At 52.7% G+C, this 20,247-nt stretch overlaps 2 protein-coding genes across 4 annotated transcripts in view; one reads left to right on the top strand and one right to left on the bottom strand.

The window, feature by feature from the left end:
• The window catches only part of LOC126571247 (latrophilin Cirl), a 124,015-nt gene that overhangs the window by 66,140 nt on the left and 37,628 nt on the right, over positions 1–20,247 (bottom strand). The gene's annotated exons all lie outside the window — the stretch shown is intronic.
• LOC126571271 (chymotrypsin-2-like) lies at positions 8,375–10,559 on the top strand. The gene is made up of 3 exons (XM_050229636.1): positions 8,375–8,466; positions 8,530–8,924; positions 10,197–10,559. The coding sequence occupies exons 1-3, from the start codon at positions 8,394–8,396 to the stop codon at positions 10,494–10,496; spliced, it is 768 nt and encodes a 255-aa protein (XP_050085593.1). The 5' UTR covers positions 8,375–8,393; the 3' UTR covers positions 10,497–10,559.

Below are 20,247 nucleotides of genomic sequence, written 5' to 3'. Positions count from 1 at the left end.
TGCCGTATACCCCGTCACACCGAACCGACACTTCATCTTTCATTTTCGCAACAACCTCTGGGGAGGGACCCGCTCGGAAAAGGGTTTCGCCAACGCATCATCATCATCGTCACCTCCAACTATCAACCTCAACTCAAGCGTAGTCCATAGTGAAGTGGACTTGGCCTGGGCGGGGGTACAGCAGAGCTAGAGATTTCGGTTTTCTGTTTGATTGAAGTCTAAATCATTAATTTTACTCCAAGACACTGGCAACAACCGCCTTCCTGAGCCTGAGGATCCCACGTCCTCCTAAGATACTTGGAGTTGGAGACGATTCATAGAGAGAACGACTCTCTTTGACTTGACCTGACTTGACGCAATGTCCCCAAAGGGGCGCAAGGGCTGGTGGCATGGATCAGGGGTGGTGGTATTGAATTATGAGTGAAACAGTAACAGTGTGGCAGAGTTTGTGTGGCATGTAACTCACCATCTCTCTCATGTTCCCGGCGAGCTTCTGGATCTTCTTTTGCTGCCTCCGATATCTAACAAGTCATAATTCTTTTGACAACCCACATTGTTTCCTTCGCCCCAAAAAGGATCTACAGGGCCGAAGGGAGGACGACACGTGTGTCGTCTGATCGCCACCCGCTGGTGTCATATCACTACCGGCGGTCGGATCGAGAGCGCCATCGAGAGCGCGCACAAGTTTCGCCAGGAGTGATAAGTCCAAGTTTTATGTTACTGTTTGGATGCGGCCAAAGTGAGGCCTCGGGAATTCGGTGGCACCGAAGGGAATATCCGGGAGCGGGAGGGTGGCCCCTATGTGTAGCTCAGGAAGAGCAATGGATAGACCGACCCTCTAAAGGGATAGATTTATCGTTCGCTCGTCGATGTTTTATGGGGACAAACTCTAAAAACCATCGCCCCAAATCGTCTCCTCGGATGAAGAGAAGGATAAGCTCGAAGAAGGGACCTGTAGAGAACTTTGAGGCCCCGGGACTGTGGCAACACAAGCACCAGACCACCACCTCAGTTCCTGTCTCGCAATAATAATCACAATGATGATGATAATGATATCGATATACCTCTCTCTCTCTCTCTCTCTCTCACTCTCTCTGTGGCCCAGGATACCCGAGGTAGTAAAGGAACGGAATGGTGTCGCGAATACATCATCCCTAGGCCCCGTGGGCCCCTTGCCTCTACGATCATGATGACCCTGCTGCTGATGATGAGAGCAGAAAACGTACGACTCGGCCCAGTATCGTTTTCCCCCCCAACTCCAGCGAAATAACCCACAATGCGGAAGGTTAGTAAATAATCATAAGAGATCATTACAGAAAGATAGCAGCGCCGGGAAGAGCGCGAGCGAGCGACCGCGACCCACAAGAGAACTTGAAATGGTTTCTAGCCCCGGAGTCGGACACTTGGGCCACGCTACGGATGCGACGGAGGGCAGGGGGATTCGGTTGGTGAAAATTTATGGTTCCATTCTTGGGACACACAGAATCTTGATTAACTTTTACCCCAAACGACGACGACGACGGAGACTACGGCAGCGGCGATGGGTCCTCGTCCTAGTCGTCGTCGTCGTCGTTCAATCGAAACCAACGTGCCAACCAGCCAGCCAGTTAGGCCTGCCATCAAAATGGTCCGTTGAAGCCGCCTATATGTTCCCAGAAACCTCTCAAGTACGCCCCAGACTGCAAACGCCTGAAACAAGGCCTCCTAGATATCGGTCTTTTGGGGGCCCTCATCCTGTGAGAAGATGAGGCGAAGGCGGCTCTCCGGTTTTTAGGCACGGCTCCAGACACACCTCGCACACTGGCCCCCGTCCGTGTCCGTTGTGGTGGAACTCCGTTGAAATATTGTTATTCCAGCACCGCACCCAGCAGTCCGTCCGGAGGCCTTGGGAAGATGTTATTTTGATTACGCAATATTTCCAATCTCATTATTGACGCCGAGAGGCAGATGGACCACGAGCCCATTTCAAAGTTGTCACACACAAGGACACATACACCCCGGACGGACGGAGTAGTTGCCGAGACCGAACCCTAATGGTTATTAAACCATCCCAAAAGTGGAGGTGCTTATGGCCCTAGGAGCCGGCCACGTGCCATTTGCCGGGCCGGCCAATCCTTTTCCACGAGCAGCTCCAGCAGCTCAAGTATCGTGTCATCCTGGCATTCCATGAACCTGGAACGTGGAGTGGAGTGGAGTGAGTATATCCGGACTCTGGTCCGTGTCCATGGTGCGTCTGGAAAGGGAGAGAGAGAGGAAAAGCAAGCGGCGTCGTCGTGATTGACTCCCTCTCGGTGCAACATTGAACCAAACCAAACTCGGGACATTATCCAACCAAACCAGACTCTCACTTAGTGTGTCTATGTAGTCAAAAGTCATCCAGCTGCTGCTGCTGCTGCTCAAGTGTCAGTACTTCGAGTAGTTCAGTGCCGGGTGTGTGCGTGCTCCGGCGGCACTTCAAGTGATGTACCCGAGACCAGGGAGCCTATTTGATGTTCCACCACCTGTAGGAATGTTGTACGAACGTACGAGGAGTGCCGCATAACCAGAGATGTGACGCAGACGACGACGACGACGTCTACAACGGGACGGGACCTTACGGAGGGCAATCGATTGCAGCCATAAATTAATAGAGAGTTCCCTCTCTACACAACCTACGAAACATACGTTCCCCTCCTTTTCCATGCTCGCCACGTCCATAACACCAGAGGCCGCCCCGTAGCCAGAGGTCACCGAGAAATGCCATCCATTTCTCAGCCCTCCGCATCTCCGTGGCTGGAATGGCCCCCCGGACCACCGATCCTGTGACTCTGGTGCTTTCGCTTTTGGATGAACTTTGGGTGAAAACCGGGGGGGGGGGGGGCGTGGGACGCAGACGGGAGTGTCATTAGATTTTATGACCATCGCACTCCCTCTTTCTCCCCGTTTTCGAGGTCCATCCGAGAGAGGTGACGGCGGCACGGATCTGGCACGCGTTGGCACCGCACGCGAGCAACTACGCACACAGAGCGACAGAGAGAGAGAGAGAGAGAGAGAGAGAGAGAGAGCCACAAACCTCACCCCAAAGAAATCTTTAACGGCCCCCCAGTCCCGCCTTTCATCCATCCAGCACGTTTACGATAAGAAATTAAATGCTAAACCTGTACGCCTGTTTCGGAACCCGAGGTGGACGGCCTGGAGTGTGAAAAACCAAAGCCTCCCGAATGTGACACTTTTATTAAGATTTAACCGAGGGAGGCCTCCGTTTGAAGGCTCCAAGCCATCACCAGTGGCAGTGCCTGGAGTGTGGAGCAACAAATCGGTGCCCTGGTCGAAGCAGAAGCAGCAGCAGCAGCAGCGGCAGCAGCACGCCGGGCCTAAAAACCGCACCAGGGGCCATTTGGAGAGGACTTTTTGGACTATTAAAATTGAACCCATAAAAATGTGGCTTCACGGCGATTCACGACCACGACGGTTGCTTGGTCGCGTCGCTTAAGTCGATGTCGCGTCGCTCAAGCCGAATCCCGCTGCTTTTGGGCAAAGCCATCGACGGTGGCGGCGACGGATCGTCGGATCAACGATGACGACCTTCGAGCCAGTGCTGCCCACCACCAAAAAGGTCCGATGAGGATTGGTAAATCATGAAAAATGATGTTCCTGATGGAGCGTTGGACTTAATGTCGCCCCAACACCCCCCACCCCCCCCCCCAAAAAGCAAAATCTCTACGTTGGCCAGTCTGCGATTCCGTGAGTGATGCCTCGATTAAAGCTCTAGGGGTGGGAGAGTCCATTTTAAAGCCGATAAAAACCGTTCCCTCGACCGTCGACTGGACGACTGGTGATGGATAAGACTAATTGATGAATCTCCTTTCGACCCCTCACTCGGCATGGTCGCGGCGTGGCTCTAGGCTCGTGATGGTGGTGATGGTTTATTCAAATGACGCGCTTCCCGGCGGTGCGTCCGTGGACGTGGAAGTCGTTTTATTTCTCAATCGTCCTCTCCTCGTTGGTGCAACGATCCTTCCGTTTGATGTCACTGTGTCTCGCACCAACCAGAAACTGGGCTAATCCACCGGGATGAAGCATCCGTGCTGGAAGCATCAGTGGAGGAGATAGTCCTTGGATCTCTTGGAAGGCGGGGGTTTCGCCTTGATCTTTGACCATCGCATCGCGGTTGCGATAATAATGTCTAAATCGCGGTTAACCGCGGCGATCGAAACACTGTGCAGCCTTCGCATCCAAGAAGGATGATGCTCGGCGACGTGAAGTTAATTACAAATTAGTAGCCCTCGCCGTCGTCCTTGGATTCCTCCTTGGAAACGCACGGGAATCGGGAATGATGGAAACGAAACGGAATTATTGATTCAGCTCGCGGCGTTCCACGAAGGTCGGAGCGGCATCGCCACGCCACATCGCAAGGATACTCCCGGCGGGAGTAACGTGCCCTCTCTGAAGAGCGGGCTAATCAACTCACGCTCTGTCATTGCCGCACCTCGGGCTTGTCCGTCCAATTAAAGCCACTCCACTTCCCTTCACTGTCCTGTCTGCTGTCTTGTACGCACGACCGCCATCTTCGATTTTAAGGATTTCCCTTGCTTCTCTCGCTCACTGTGGAACTGCTGGTGGCGGAAAGTGGGGCCCTTTTTTGATTGTTTGATGGCCCGATAAAATCGAAACACAAAGGCCACTTAAAGCCTGTCAAAATAGATAATTATGCACGGCGACCGACGGACGGGGACAACCAACCGTTCGGACGCACGTCAAAAGACCCTTGGTCAGAGCGCCTGGGAAGGCCATGAAGTTGGTCCGTGTTTTTGGAAGGGGAGGAAATAAATTTTCCACGTAAAACTCACCTCTCCGAGCGAATCCTTCCACCCGAGCGGGGGACAGGAGCAACGGTTACAAGAGGACGGAAGGACGAAACTCATGAAAGATTCACCTCGCATAAGCTGCGTGGCCGGGCGGGGGCTGTCCCCCCCTTCGGTTTTTCCTTCGTCGCACTTTGCATTTCCTTGGCAATAATTTAGCCAATTTAGAGATCACCAACGCCAGCAGCAGCGTCGTCGTCGTCGTCGATGGCGGTCCTGTCCAGTGTTTCGCATACAAGAAGAGAGCCAAGACCGAGACGGTGGAGAGAGAAAGCAAAGATCGTCCACAAGCGACTTCTCATCTCCCCTACACCCGCGGGCGGGTTCATCGAGTGCTTTCGCGTCACCGGTCGGAACCTCCATTAAGCTGTGACAGTTTCTGCACGCGGGAAGGGGCTGGCAACAAATTTATGCACCATCCCCTCCCTCCCAACCACCCACACCTGATTGGCCCTTTCGGGCCGTGACTCAGGTCGGTTTGGGGACGACTTCCGGAGAGTTTATCGTTTTGCCGTTACGCAAACTTTTGCGTTTGGCGTTCCGTCCCCGGTTCCCCTAATTGATTTTCGATAAAACCAAAAACAAAACAAAAAAAGAGGCGTGACAGTGGGAGGGAAAAGGGGGGCGAAAGGGAAAAAACAATCAACTATAATTTTTAGATCGCTTTTATTTTTATGTTCACACCAATCGTGCCGCCGCCGCCGCCGTCGAACCGATGCCGTTCACCATCACCATCTTTTTCTTCCTCTTCGGCGTCCCGGTGCTAGTATCGACGTCATCGCGGATGTTCGCTTTTATGGCGAGAACGGCACCGGCAGGGATGGATGATTTGTACAGTGGATCTAGGTGGAGCCGGAAGGGCGGGGGGGATCTCCATCCATCGAGAGAGAAAGATCGAGTTACATCGATGCTGGGTAATAGGAACTCCACTAAGTGGGACGGAGTGAGTGAGCGATAGAAAGAGAGTGAGTAAGCAAGCGAACGAGCGACTGAGAATGGTCTGGCATCAGCTATACAGGTGAAGAAGTAGTAAAATTTTGATTACCATGGATATCGCACCGCCTACTATTACTACTGCTGCACCTCCACTACTCCCTCTCTCTCTCTCACACTGCCGAGTTTGGTGCTCCTTTGTTTGGCGCAACTTTTTCACCGGGAGCCAACCAAGACGGCAACGGGGAACGGGGAACGGGCGATGATCAAAGGCGGGAAGAAAGGCGATGAAATGGAAGTTTCTAATCGAAAAAGCCAATCAATAAATTCGATCGCTTAGCAGCAGCAGCAGTTGGGTGTTGTTGTTGCTATGCTGGGGAGAGGAGCGGAGCGCGCGCCCTCGCTCGGGCGATGCGATGAAGGAGATAGAGCCTCCAGCGCCTGGGATCGGATGGTATTTCCGATTCCGATTTCCGAGCCAGCCAAGGAGGACTGGGAATTGGGGGAGGTGTGAGAAGTTTTTCGACGACCAAGGCCCAGCCAGACGGAAACCGGAGAGTAGCTGCGCTTTAACCTAGTAGCACTGTAGCGACGACTATCGATTCCCTTCGAACATTGAAGTCCACCTGGAGCCTCCACCATATTCCGGGTGCCGGCATTTTGTCATGCAAGTGCCATTTTTCAACGTGCCATTCCACGGAACCTCGCGGCTCTCGAAATTCCCCCTTCGCGACTTCCCTGGCCCCAAATGGAACCACCAGCGCTTCTGCTTCTTTTTCTACTTCTGCTGCTGCTCCGTCAGAGCTCACTCGAGAAGGAACGGAAATCGAAAGACACACCACGAAAGACGCTGTGCGACCATAAAAGAGAGACATCCATCTAGCGGGTCCGCGCTCTGGGAATGGACGCTTCTCACCACAATTGCTTCAACGCAACGCAAGTTTCGGTGCTGGTTCTACCGATGGATGGAATCCATATTCCGTTCCGGTACCACCCCATAATAGAGATGTAAACAGGCCTCCCCCCCTCCTCCTAAAAGCGAACCATAGACACGGCCACGGCGCACAACAGGGTACGGCGAACGGCCTCACGAAGAAGGCTAATCGATTGACATCCACCACAGCCGCACCAGCAAACTCGCGCGCGCGCGCGCGCCCGCTCGAAAAGTTTAGTCCAAGGAGAAGGGAAGCAGCATGGCGCGGGAGAGGGTTGCGGATGGCTTTAGCTACTTCACAGCTGGGGTCCACTGCGCTGCGAGAGATGTAGCGCGAGCTCGAGGAGCTAGCGTTGCCAACCGCCCGCCTGCTGCTAGTTGGGGCGCCGCCTTCCTGGCACTAACTTGGATCGGACCTCAGCAGCCAACCAGCCTCCCCTTTTTCCTGGAAAGCCGGCTCGAGATGGCTATCTTTTGGAGGATGGTAGTCCGCGGTGGACAGGGCAGCAGGCGATTGAAGCGGAAAGAAGAGACCGAAGCGAGCGAGCGAGCGCGCTTGCTCCAAAGATATCTTGAGAACCCTTTCCCACCTGTTTCCCAAAAGACGCAGCAGCAGCAGCAGCCATGATGCCCGGGGAAGAGTGAGAGAGAGCAACACTGAGACAGAGAGAGAGAGAGAGACTTTGGACATCGAAAAAGCCCAGAAGTATCGCGCCCATGGGTCCGCACTGGGCATCGGAAAGTGGAAGCTAGAAGTAGCGGAACACGATTTACGACATCGGGATTAGAGAGTTCGGTAAATATTTCAACACTGGCCCCTCCCTGCTCCCTCCACCGCTGTCATCCTCTTCTTCTATCTCCCTCCCAGAGAGTCTGACTATGTTTATGTGTTTCCGCCATTTATGGGGGTCTCCTCCTCGGCTACCTCGGTTACCTTCTCTCCTCCAGTCCGCGCCAGTCCGTCCAGTTCGTCACACAATCCAAAGCTTCTTAAGTGAATCACAAATGGACATTGCCATTTTGAACACCTGGGGCCACTGGATCGAAGCCGGAGCCGGATCGCTGGTTGGTAGTCGTCTCTCTCTCTCTCTCTCTCTAGCCGCCAGTCGCCCGCTGTTATCGAATTCGGTTTCATCTTCCGATACCGATATCAAGTGGCTACCATCGGCCGGAAAAAAGGGTTGGAAGGCGGTTGGATCGAAAGAAGCGCCTCGAATCATAACTCGCCCCCACCGAGTGGCGAGTAGCTGTGACTCTTGCTCTTGCTACAGAGATCTTCTTCTTCTCAGCTCCCAGGTGGTGCTCCCTGTGTCGTAGAAGCGAGGAATTTCGGAAGACTCTATCTAATCAGGAAGTAAGGCCTCCATGTACTTGCGACCATGACCACATACCAGACCACACACATCAATCGAACAGGTGCACATAAGGAGTGCAGGGCATATCATCATCATCATCATCATCATCATCCGGGATATCACCGGATAACACGCCAGGTGGCCAGAGGTTGGCCCAATTCAATCCAACAAGCACATGAACGATTCGTCCGACCGATAAGAAGCCGACGAGGAGGGTCTATAAAAACCGACCAGCAATACAGGGGAGGGCGCATAGTAATAGCCTAGTTGCTTCAACCGTACCATACTTCCCCAGTGCTGCACCAACTCCCGTGTGGTCTACATACAATGCTAAGAAGCTGCCATTACATTCTGGGTCTTGTGCTCCTGTCCGGAGCCCTGGCCAGACCATCCAACGATTGTGAGTAACAGCAGTGGAGTATCCTCGAAAGACTCTCTATAGTTTCCGGATCTTCCCTTTCAGCTCCCAGCCCACGGATCGCTGGTGGTAGTGAGGCCGCCGATGGCCAGTTCCCCTACCAGGTGGCACTGATCAACGAGGGGCTGGTGTACTGTGGTGGTACCGTGCTAAACCGCCGCTGGGTCATCACCGCGGCCGCCTGTCTCCTTGGCAAGGGCCTGTCGGATGTGCAGCTGTTCGTCGGTAGCGCCGATCGACTGGCCGGTGGTGAGAATGTCACGGCCGAGCGCTTCATTCTGCATCCCGGGTTCGATTCGACCACGTACGCTAACGATATCGCGCTGATTCGCCTCCGTGCTTCACTGCTCTTCGACGACAACCTGCAGTTCATCGAGCTGGGCACCGACTTTGTCGATGAAGCGACCGATGCTACCTTCTCCGGTTGGGGCCGTTTCTCGGTAAGTTTCGGTCGGTGGTCGTTGCCTAATTGCTTTGCCGGAAACAATGGGCCAGAGGGGTCCCGGTGTTCGGAGTAATTAATAGCAAACATCTCGTGTCCTTTCCCCCTTCCGGGTAACCGGTGTGCTCTTTGGGGAGAAGCTGCACCCGGGCTCATGGTGGCCTTAAATCTGTAGAGCTTATGAGACGTGGAAAAGATGAGAGCACCAAAAAACCGGCAAGTTCCATTTCCGGCTCCTCGTGTGCGATTTCGATTCGATGCTGACCATTCGTGGATCGCGGGGCACGAAATCTCGTGCGAGTGCTTTGTTGGTCCATCGTTATGATGTTTGGAGAGAGAGAGAGAGCCGAGGGGAACGGGGGTCGGTAAGTGTTTACCGCCCCAAAATGGACAACTGAACGGCGCACCAATCCACAAGTCCTCGAGGAGCGAGCGTTCCGATTTGTGGGAGGACTTTCGCTTGACTTAACTGATTGCAAGTCGCACAATTGGTGGATTCTTTCCCGGCGCTAGGTTCACTTTTCAAATGGTAGGAGCCAGCAGCCGCCAACTCAGTCCTGGTGCAGTGTACTGCTGTGCGAGTTGGATTTCGAAAGATTGTGGATCCCTCAAGCTACTTCACTCAAGTGCAGGCTGCTGCCGACCCAACCGATCCAATTGCTTCTCCGTTCGGACACACTTCTGTTCGGACTCCATTCTGTGCACGGAATGTGTGCAGCAGAAAGTGCGTTCCGAAGGGAGGGAGGGGGGGGGCAAAGGGGTGCTCGCCCGTTTGCAAGGTGTGCAAACAGTCCCTCCGCCGGACCAGAGGACCAACCAAACCCCAAAGCTGCTCCATAATCCTAAAACCAACGCGCGGTGAGGTCTCGGTCTCGGTGTCGGTTTGCTCGACGAGCTGGCATCTGCGGCCCCGAAGGATATAGGGGAGGGGGGGGGGGGACTTGGTCCTGAGCCGCACTTAAGTCGATTCAATTTACCATTTTAATCTCCCGCCATACTAAAAGCCATCTCCTCATCCTCCGTTTTCTCCACCACGTTCCACCGGTCCGAACAGGAGTCGAGAAGGTCCGGACCTCGGCACTCGGTGCGTCCATCCGGTGTCGTTTCCGGTTTTGCCCGGGATTGAGAGTTTAATTGATTGGACTGTTGTGTGAGCGCGCTCGCGATGGGACGGTCCATGGTCCACGACGACGACGACGAAGGCGACTACTGTCCAATGTTTTAACCCCTCCTCTCCTTCCTTCTTCTCCACTCCTCGGTCTGCTTGTAGATCTCAAACAATCAGCTCCCGACCCGGCTGCAGTTCATCCGGACGGACATCATCGACAGCGACGAGTGTGCCGAGGAGTTCGACGAACCGTACCGCAGCCGGATCGCCCCGAGTACGCTCTGCACCCGGAACCAGCCGGACCAGGGTGTCTGCCTCGGTGATGCCGGTGGTCCGCTCGTGCTGGACGGCGTGCTGGTCGGCGTGCAGTCGTGGAGCATACCGTGCGGTCTCGGGCTACCGGACGTCTACCAGCGCGTCTCCCACTACCGCTCCTGGATTCTCGTGCACATTCTGCTGTAAATTGGTACCGGACGTTAGGACGTTAAGTTTGCTAGATTAAAGAGCCGCGACGTGGCGCGACGTGGCGCAACGTGGACCTCTCCTCCTTCTCCATCTCTCCGTATATAAGGGTCAATAAAAATGAAAAAGAAGAAGAACACACAGAAAAAGGCCTTTCCGTCTCAGTTAGCAATGATAACTTCCTGGACAAGCAGCAGGTATACCCGGGCGGCATAACTCTCCACACAACTCCAGTCTCCATTATTCACAGCAGGCGACGACGACTCGTCGATGGCGGACAATTGCTGGCGTGCTCGCCGTGCTGAAGTGAAGTGAAGCAAATTTGTCCAATCCAATAGCGCGCCAGCGTCAGGTCTGCAGTCGCCACACAGTAGCAATACTCGCGCCACCCTGAGTATCACCCTGACCGACACACGAACTGCGCGCGACACGTACTCGAGACCAATTCCGGAGAGCGGGGTAGAGAAGTAGATAATCAAGTTATCCCACCGGATTCGCGCCCCCCCCCCCCCCCCCCCCTTTGCTCCGTGCCCGTCTGTTTGGGGGTACCAAACGCACACACAACAATGACAGACGCGATTGGGTTCTCGCAGGACGGGTGTCAGGTGGAATTGGCGCGAGAATTCAGGGCCGGCTTCCGTGTGGTACCGACCGGCGTTGCTGACGCTTCCCACTTCTATTCAATTATTCAACTTGATTGCTCTGATCACAATCAAGACACCATATCCCCGGCAGGCAGGCAGGCAGACAGACAGAGGAGGGGTAGAGGATCCCGAAATCAGCCCGCGAGCCAGCATCATCGCAGAGAGGCAGAGGGCACCCCAAGGGGAATCTGGATCCGCTGCAGGAGGCTGTTACAGGGCCTTTTGCCTACTCCGATTCCATTCGAACCACGGTGGCGGTACAGCGGTGGCTACTTCGATTAGTTTTTGGGGGCAAACTTTGTGTAGCTACATCGTAGCCACCTTGCTGTCGAACTGCCTGCAGTCCAAAAAGAGAAGTCCTCTTCTATGACCATTCACTCTCTCTCTCTCTCTCTCTCTCTCTCTCTCTCTCTCTCTCTCTCTCTCTCTCTCTATTCACTTCTCGATAGTCCTAGGGCAAATGTGAATGCCCGGTTATCGACTCATCGACTGATGCTGGAAGTGAGCTAAAAAACTACAGAATTCCTCCTATTGCAGCATTCCGCGGGCATTCCCTTACTCGCTGGAAAATCCGCTTTTCCAATCATGCTCTACACTGTGCCCGAGGAACAATATTTTTATTGGAAAATTAACAAAATGTTCGCCAATAATGAAAACTATCGCCTATAGCGTTGATCCCATTGTCCGCTGGGCTCCAATAACGTCGCGCACAAACGCGCACGTCGCGGTATGTGTTTTCCGAAAAAGCAATTTTCCATCCATTTGTTCAGGATTAGGAATGTTGAGAAGCGGCTATTGTTCCCGGGCCAGGGCGCCCGCTTTATGCTGTCATCCACTTCCACTCGTTGCTGTCGAATGTTTTTTTTTTCTCTTGCTCGTTGGATCAACTTTACAATGAAATTTAATATCATAAAATGGTTTACAACCGCCGGACCGGTTAGCAGCACGACTAGTCCACGGTCCAGGTGGCGCCGGGTATCGGTCCGGAGCACCCAGAACCCAAATACCTCACCTCCCACTCCACAGTGCAGTCATTCGCTTTTATTGATCTGCGCACGGTGTGCTGCAGCGTGTAAATCGCTGCGGGCATTGATGCAACAAATTGTCCACGTCGGAAGCGTCCGAGAGAGAGAGAGACCGAGGGGCAGCAAAAAAACACCGTTTATTCAGTTTTAGTTCGTCTGCGCACTTTTCACTCATCATTTAGCGAAACTTTAGCGACGATCCGAGCGACGAAGCGGGACCAGGAATGGATTTAATGAATTAATGGTCCAGTGCCATACAAAGGAAAGGAGCATGAGTATGTAGCACAAGGCGGGTGCTCCTCCTGCTGGTTCACTCTAAACTCTTACAAAATTACATTTCCAGCCAGCGAGAGCTGAACATCACATTTTGTGAAACTTTGTCTCTTGTCCGCCATGTTGGTGACGGTGACGACGACAACGGCATCGACGAGGACGCTGCTCTCGTTGGTGGTTCACGCGATCTGGAAGTCGCACGTTCCCAGTGAATCGTACGGGAAGTTTTCAATTTTCCTACCAACCGCCGCTGCTGTTCCCTCAGTTCCACACTCTCTTCGAATCACTGTCAACGCCTCAACGTCATCCAGGAAGATCCTTACCGATCATTACCCGTCCTCCCATTCCCTGGCACTCAGACTGTGCTGGCACAGGGATGATGATGATGATGATATATGGGACTATGTGTCTCTTCGTCGCACGCGCGCCACTCCGGAAGGCTGCGGAACTCGTGGCGGTGGCCAAGGGGCTAGCCGGGGAAAAGTTTTTCCACCGGTAGGTAGGGGAATGTTTTAATTTAAGCGTGAAGGCACGGCGGTGGAGGTGACCTGGAGGGCGAGGAAAAGTCGAGTCGCCACGCCAGGACGCTCCACCGCTCCCGTCAACAATCCGTCATATCCTCGCTCCTCGGTCATATGGCGCTCGGTACGCAACCGGAGTAGGCGATGTCATCAGCGGTGCGCGGGAACGGGCACGTGTATATGTGCGAGAGTGGCTTCATGGCCTCCCTTGGCGCTTGGAGCGGGAATATTTTTGCATAATGTATTGTTATTAAATTCCATACGGGCGGCGCACGGTGCGCACGACGTTACTTCTTCTCCTCATTTTCTTCTTCGCCAGCCCGCTCGTTTGCCAATTCATCTTCTTCACTTCGCTCGCTTTCGCCACGGGTTTTTTTTTTGTTGGTTCCGTTTGTTTCAATTCCCGGCTGCTGCTGCTGCTCGCTGTTGCGCAGGTTGTGGCCTGTGATATGTAGAGCACTTGCTCCTGGCCTGACTGCCCTCCTTGTGTACCTGTGTGCGTGGGGTATGAATACGTTCCGACATCGGGTGGACAGAGCAGTGGAGGAGGTGTGGTTTCGATGCATTTTAATGTTATTACTTTTTTACCGCACCACAAGGACATACGCCAGTGCTGAGGGAATGGCGGGGGAAAGCTCTCATCAGGGATGCACCCAAGGATCGCCGAACAAATTGCAACAATCTTTCCGCAAGTGATACACCGTGCACCATGGTGACGACGCTGCTGCCACGCAACAAAGCGACTTGCAGCAATAACAACAAACCGAAACTAACGTAATCGCCCGCCGCGTGCGCGAGGTCGCTTTTTCCCCTTTTGCCTCAGTATGATGTAACAATATCTGGCTCGAGGAATTGTGAGATGCATTCGTTAATTTAATACCGCCACTGGCAACTGGCGAGGGAAGGTCCCTACAGGTATCTGGAACCTTCCGGAATAATGGAACTCTGCAAGTCTGTTCCATGAATTGACTATGAAATTCCCATACAATTAAGGATATACCGTTATATGGTGCTGTAGACTCTTCCGTCAAATGGTAGCTTCACAACCGAGACCATATGGATTACAGTGAGCCGTTACCAAGGATAAGGTTTCATGGACGTCGACATAGTAGACTCGAAATTCGATTGCTGAGATCCGAGCGAGTGGAATTAGGATTTGCCATCATCATCAGCAACAGAGGGAGCTGGTACTGAGTGGAATCTCTAGCCGTGGATGTGGCCTAGAGAATTGCCGTAAAGTAATTGTTTAATTTGCGATCGAATTTGCCGGAAAATTCGTTCGACTAGAAATGGATCCAGGCCACACTAGACCCGAAGACCGAACACGAACATCGATGATCGATGATAATAGCTATCAGCAAGCCTGTACGTCGACGATGATGATGATGATGATGATGAGATATTTGGCCACGACGGCATATCCTGGTTCACTTAGCTTCCTCCAAAGCGAACCTGTTCCCGTCGAATATCGGGACCTTGGCATCGACATCGGGGCCTGGACACTGCCCCCTTCCCCCCGCACCCGGTAAATTGATGCAATTTCGGCCGCTCTGGACCGGGGGTTCGGGGGTGGGGGGATCGCAAAATTGTCTTCATCCTTCATCATCATCCGAAAGCGAGTTGAGCGAAAGCGAGTTGCGTGGATTCCCACCTTCCATTTACTCCACCGTTCCTCTTGACTCTCCCCCAACGAACACCTCATTATCATCATCAGCGACAGCACCAGGAGCCCCAGTACCGGTGAGAGACAAGACGATCCACGCAAAGCGGCTTCACTTCGGAAGTCCTGCTTTAATGGCTCTCGTTCTGCCTTCTCCTCGGTAAAGTGAGCCGCATCCGCCACTGGAAGGTGTTTCTTCCAGGAACCCGGGACCTGGGACCCGGGACACTGGCGGTATTATGGGCAGGCGGCATTTGCAATTTACATTTTGCGTCGACGACACCCCGCTGTGGCGGTTACTCGGTTGAAAGACGGTCCTGCACAAAAACCTGTGACACAATAAGCGGTCCAAGTCGGCGGTCCTGGTCGGACGCTCTGTCGACTTCCGTTCCATTCCTCCACCGTGCGGATACCGGGTTCGTCTTCGAGTTCCGCCAAGGCGATAGACGATCTCGACGGATCCTTCCTTCCTTTGTTGGTTGCTGTCCCGGTGAGAACGAGGCCCGGGACCGAGAGCGAGAGCACCACGGGATATCTTTTCTGCTCTGGATCCTGGAGGAGGAGGAGATTCTAGGAAAAAGGACATCCAACCAAAAAGACCGACGCCGAGGCGCGGACGCGATTTGTGGGTTTTAGCCCCCGGTATGTGGCAGGAGATTCCTAGTCCATCGCATCAGACCCATCACCGTCATCATCATCATCATCATCATCAATTCAATTTTCGTGAATCCTTGGAAGCATAATTGGCATAAAACACACGACCACGTCGACCACGGCGACCACGGGAAGAGATGATATTGATTTTTGTGCTGCTCAAGCCGGTAACAACATTATCTGTGGCCACCAGCACTAGCACCACACTATGACGATCACCAACGCCGCGAAACGGACTTGGTTGGTTGGTCTCTGGTCCACCGTCTCGTCACCGAAAACCGGCGGAAGTTAATAAATTTGCCCAAGCCACTAGGCAGCGAGCCTCCAGGCGGATCCCCAGACCATCACTCTCTCTCTCTCTCTCTCTCTCTCTCTCTCTCTCTCTCTCTCTCTCTCTCTCTCTCTCTCTCTCTCTCTCTGGCTCATCAAACCACCAACATCATCATCATCGGCATCATCACCATCATCATCTTCCGGTCTTGAAGCATGGCGCCTATTTTTGATCGATGGCTGGCCATCACTTGCCGCCGCTTTTGGGCGGCCGAGCGATGGTGGAGGAAAATTATTTTTCGATTCCCGTTCCCGGACACGGAAAACCGGAAAGTGGTTACCGGGGGACGGAGAAAAATGGTTGGCGGATGACGACCACCACATCACACCACACGCGCACACTCACGTTGGAAGGTTTCCTATCGCCAAACAATTACATTAACTGCGGGCTGTTTGGCACAAAAATAGCCACCCGGAGATCGGTGGAAAGAATTTTGTTCCATTTTTCCGGCCGTTTTCTTTTTGCGGAGGTGAAAGGAAAACCATCCGCCCACCCCTGCGCACCCTGCGAAAAGCCAAGGGAAAAGTTTTTAATTTTATTCAAACCCCTGCGGAGCGGAGGTCCATGCTGCGTGGGCCTCCGACTGGGGATGTGGTGGCCGCCAGTGGGGGCGAAGAGGCGTTCCATTCAAGAAAATCAGAAAGGAACTGTACCCGGAAGGGCGGGAGAGGGGGGGATGTTATCGTGAGATGAGAAATGCCGTTCTTCGCTCACAGCAGCAGCCCCGAGAGGTAGTCGCTTCTTTTGTGAACTATTTCCACGCAAGATGTGGCCACCAACCAGCGCTGAGCAGTAGTCGGGCGAGATGGGGCGTTTATCATTGTCTCGTGTGGTCGCCGTTGTGGTCATGGATCGTGGAAAACTTTCCTCAAAACGCCCGCTCTTCTGGCTTTGTGGGAGGAGAGGCGAGAGCAGCAGAAAGAGCAACCAGAAAGGAGGGAGTTGATGAAGAAGAAGGTTGAACACCGCGCCCGATGGTGTTATCGGTTTCATTTTCATAATTTCCAAATTAATTTACACGCGGCCGCGGCCCTTGCCATCGCCGCTCCATTGGATCACAGACATTAAAAAGACCACCGACGACGACGAAGACGCTCGAGACCAAGACAGTGACCACCACGACCATGACGACGCTGGCGTGCGTGCGATGATGCTGCTGCTATTAACCAATCTAGGAAGGGAAAACCTAGAGCACCAAGAGGCATATCTAGCACGCTTTGCACTACCCAGGGGCGGGAGTCCCGGACAACCCGGAGCAAACGGTTTTTTAAACTTTAAATTAACAATTTGCTTCGAAGTGCAGCGTTCGTTGCTCGAAGCGAACACACAGAGCGAGTGAAACAATGCCTTCGAGCACAGAGTTCGTGCCCTCCCCCCCCCCCCCACCACGGAGAGCACCAACATCACCATCATTGTTGTTGTGATTTCTTTGGAAATTAAATTAACAGAATAATTGCTGCACCTTTCGCCGGAAGGAATGTTTGGTTGCTGCTGCTGCTGCTGCAGCCGTCGGCTTTTCTCTCCCCCAGAAAGCGAGGATATGCTGTTGAGGAAGAAAGCTCCTGGGGGTGTCCTTGAAGCAGGGGATGGCGGGTAAAGTTTATCATTTGCTTCATGGTTTGCGGGAGAGCGAGCAAAGCAGTTTTCCTCCCATTGCCAGCGACGCTAGGGGATCAGGCCGGCTTGGGCTCGCGCCCACTAATAAACTTCAACGCTTTTCCCGCTTTTCCCGGTGCCTAGTGGCGGTGGTAACGCTGGGACGAGAAACTTTATTTCCACACCGCGCCTCGCGCCATCATAAACGCTCTACAGAGCTCGAGAGGAGAAGTTGGAGACCTTCGCTAAAGCCAAACCGGGTGGAAAATAGTTCCACCACCATCTCTCCCCTATCTGGGAGGGGGAAAACTTCCGTCCAAAATGACAATTGTGAACCAGCAGCAGCAGCAATGGCGACAACGACAACGACGGCAGCAAAGTTGCTCCAATGCGCATAAAAGGCTGCGTGTTCCGGGGGGATCCCGAGGTCCAGGCGACAATGCACTTCCTCTCCTGCTCTCTCTCTCTCTCTCTACCTCACGCCACGGTACCTGCTGATGATGATGACGCCGGTTGCCGGCCCGGTACTACACACTAATAAACGAGTTCAACTTTGAGATCCCGTCTGGATTCGTTGGCATTGTCTTGAGGGAAAAATTTAGAGAAAAAACAAGAAGCAAAAAAACCCAAAGACCAAGGACAAACAGGATGGAAAAAGTGGAGAGAGTGAGTGCAAATGGATGAAAATGTTTCCTCGGATGTTGTGGCCCTTCGACCTGGCTCTCTCACCCCAAGCTGTGCCACCAAAAATGCAGCTCACCAGGTTTTACCACCAGCGGGGTGAACTTGCAACATGCAACCACCATCATCACCACCACTGCGCCCTTTACGGCTGCGAATCTTCTGCGAGAACCAGCACAAGATCAGCGGCACCCGGAAGGAAGGAAGCCGGAACCTCTGTATGTTTGTATGTTTCTGGTGCGATACAAAACTTGTGCTCGCTCGCTGCACCAACCAACAAGCGCCAGAAAAGGGATTTAACGCCGTGTGCAGTCGAGGGCTGCAAATCAGCGCTCTCTTAGGGCCCGCGTGGGCTAATACCGTGGCTTCTCAATCCACGAGCCTCGAACATCGAACCATTGCCACCCCCCACCAAGGAGCATAGGACGTGCCGCAAATACTTGAGATGTTTTGAGGTTTTAAGGAAGAGGGAGAAGGGTAGCGGGACCTAAACGAAACCTAATTTCTCGCCCTACAGCAGAACAGAGAGAGAGAGAGAGAGAGAGGGCAAGTGTATCGATAATACCGAGACCGGTGCTCGGCACGTCGCGACACCAGCAGGAGGTCCTTGCGCAAAGGATGTGCAGGGTGCGCATTCGAAATACGCGAGATTGCTGCCCGAAATACGCGCCCCTAGCAACAGCAGAAGCAGCAGCAGCAGGAAATAACATTAATTAAGATGGCAGCGGTGATGCCGAGGATTAGAATGTTTAGCAGCGGAGAGGAAGAAAGGAATGGAAGGAAGCGAGCGAGCGAGGCTAGCGGAAGATCCTGGCAGACAACACAACCGGTAGAACACCGGAGATACCGTCTCCATCCGTCATATGTCATCTTCCCCCGGTTCATGGTGTGGTGTGGTCCGCAGTCACCGGAGCAGCGCAACCGGGAATGTTATTAAGTGAAAACTTTTCACACCCAACCACCACCATCACCACGTCAGTCGTGATGTGGCAATGTGTGTGGTGTCGCCAACAGCATTCGTGACGCTGAAAAGGTATTTAAATGCTAACTCTCCCCCTGAACAGCAGCAGCAGCAACAGCACGTCAAGCAGATTTCGCGCGGAAGAACAACGGCAACAGGAAAAAAAAAAGGTCGACCCGCGACCGAGTGCACTCGCTCTGTCTTTCTCTCTGTAGCTAGGATGACTGACAGGACAAATGGCATGAGTAAATGGGAGAAGGGGGAAGGACCACGTACTGTACACACAGAGCACAGCACAGCGCAGCACAGCACAGCACCGAGGGTTCAAGTGCATTAATGCATCTGAAAGGAGATGATTAAGCAACGGCGAGCCTGTTTTCCCTTTGGGGGAGGAGGGAATAGAGGGAAAGGACCACGAGGACGCAACCACGGAAGGAAGTTTGTTGTAATTAAATTGTATCAAAAGTGTCACTCACTATTACTACTCTTGGTGGATGATGATGGAGCTGCCGCTGCTGCTGCTGTTGGTAGTGTTGTGCCACACTACTGTACTGAACACACTTGCGAGCACTTCCACCCAAAAAGGGGGCGGAGTGTCAAGTGCAGCATCAGCACCAGCAACCGTACCACCAGTGAATGGTGCTTGGCCCAGAAAGTTACTCCCAAGGACCGGCGACCTCGCAAGGCAAGGACCATAGCATGAAGCATAGTGAGGCAAGCATTTCACTCTAGCGAAATGGAGGACGCTTCTTCTTTTCTCGGGTTTTCTCGCTTTTTTACTGTTTTGCTTTTTTCGGTTTGTAAATGTTGCACTAGCGAGGCTCTTCGTTATCATTAATTAACTGGAGGTTGGACACGTTCGGTTGGATGGAACAGTTATTGAAAGTTGTTTTAAGTGAAAAGTAAGTTGCAGGGAAAAACAAACACGAGGAAAAACTGTTGATGAAAGATGTTTATATTGAACCAGAAAACATGTAAATTACACATAGAATACTTAAATTACCTTAATGGACATCCAAGTAAAAATAGTGAGTGTAGAAAGGAACTAATTGTAATATTTTTTAGAAGAAGTGCAAAAGCGTTATGCAAGAATATATAAAAAATCAATCGATGCACTCAACGAAGCTTTACTTAACATAAAAAATAATAAAACAAAGTGAACAAGACAACACAAGTGTTTAATTTAAAGTTAAAATTATGAAAAACAGTAAAACGAAATGTAAAAATAACATAAAAATGTAAAAAAGAACCAGAAAACACTTGTGTGAATGCCATTCACGTGCAACCCATAACATAACACTTACAACCCCCAGATCCCGATTTAGCTAATACTAGCGCCTGCTGCGGGTCGTTCCTATAACCACCAAACAGTCCCGTTTTAAAAAGTGCACATAAAACTCTCTAG

This window comes from Anopheles aquasalis, chromosome 2 (assembly GCF_943734665.1).
Source record: "Anopheles aquasalis chromosome 2, idAnoAquaMG_Q_19, whole genome shotgun sequence".
Lineage (NCBI taxonomy): Eukaryota > Metazoa > Arthropoda > Insecta > Diptera > Culicidae > Anopheles > Anopheles aquasalis.
This window is presented reverse-complemented; position numbering and strand designations above follow the sequence as displayed.

What these genes read in the sequence shown, in the direction of transcription:
- LOC126571271 (XM_050229636.1), top strand. Translation starts at nt 8,394, where the DNA reads ATGCTAAGAAGCTGCCATTACATTCTGGGTCTTGTGCTCCTGTCCGGA. An exon ending in GGCCAGACCATCCAACGATT is followed by an intron (nt 8,467 to 8,529) that starts GTGAGTAACAGC and finishes CTTCCCTTTCAG; the next exon opens with CTCCCAGCCCACGGATCGCT. An exon ending in CCGGTTGGGGCCGTTTCTCG is followed by an intron (nt 8,925 to 10,196) that starts GTAAGTTTCGGT and finishes GTCTGCTTGTAG; the next exon opens with ATCTCAAACAATCAGCTCCC.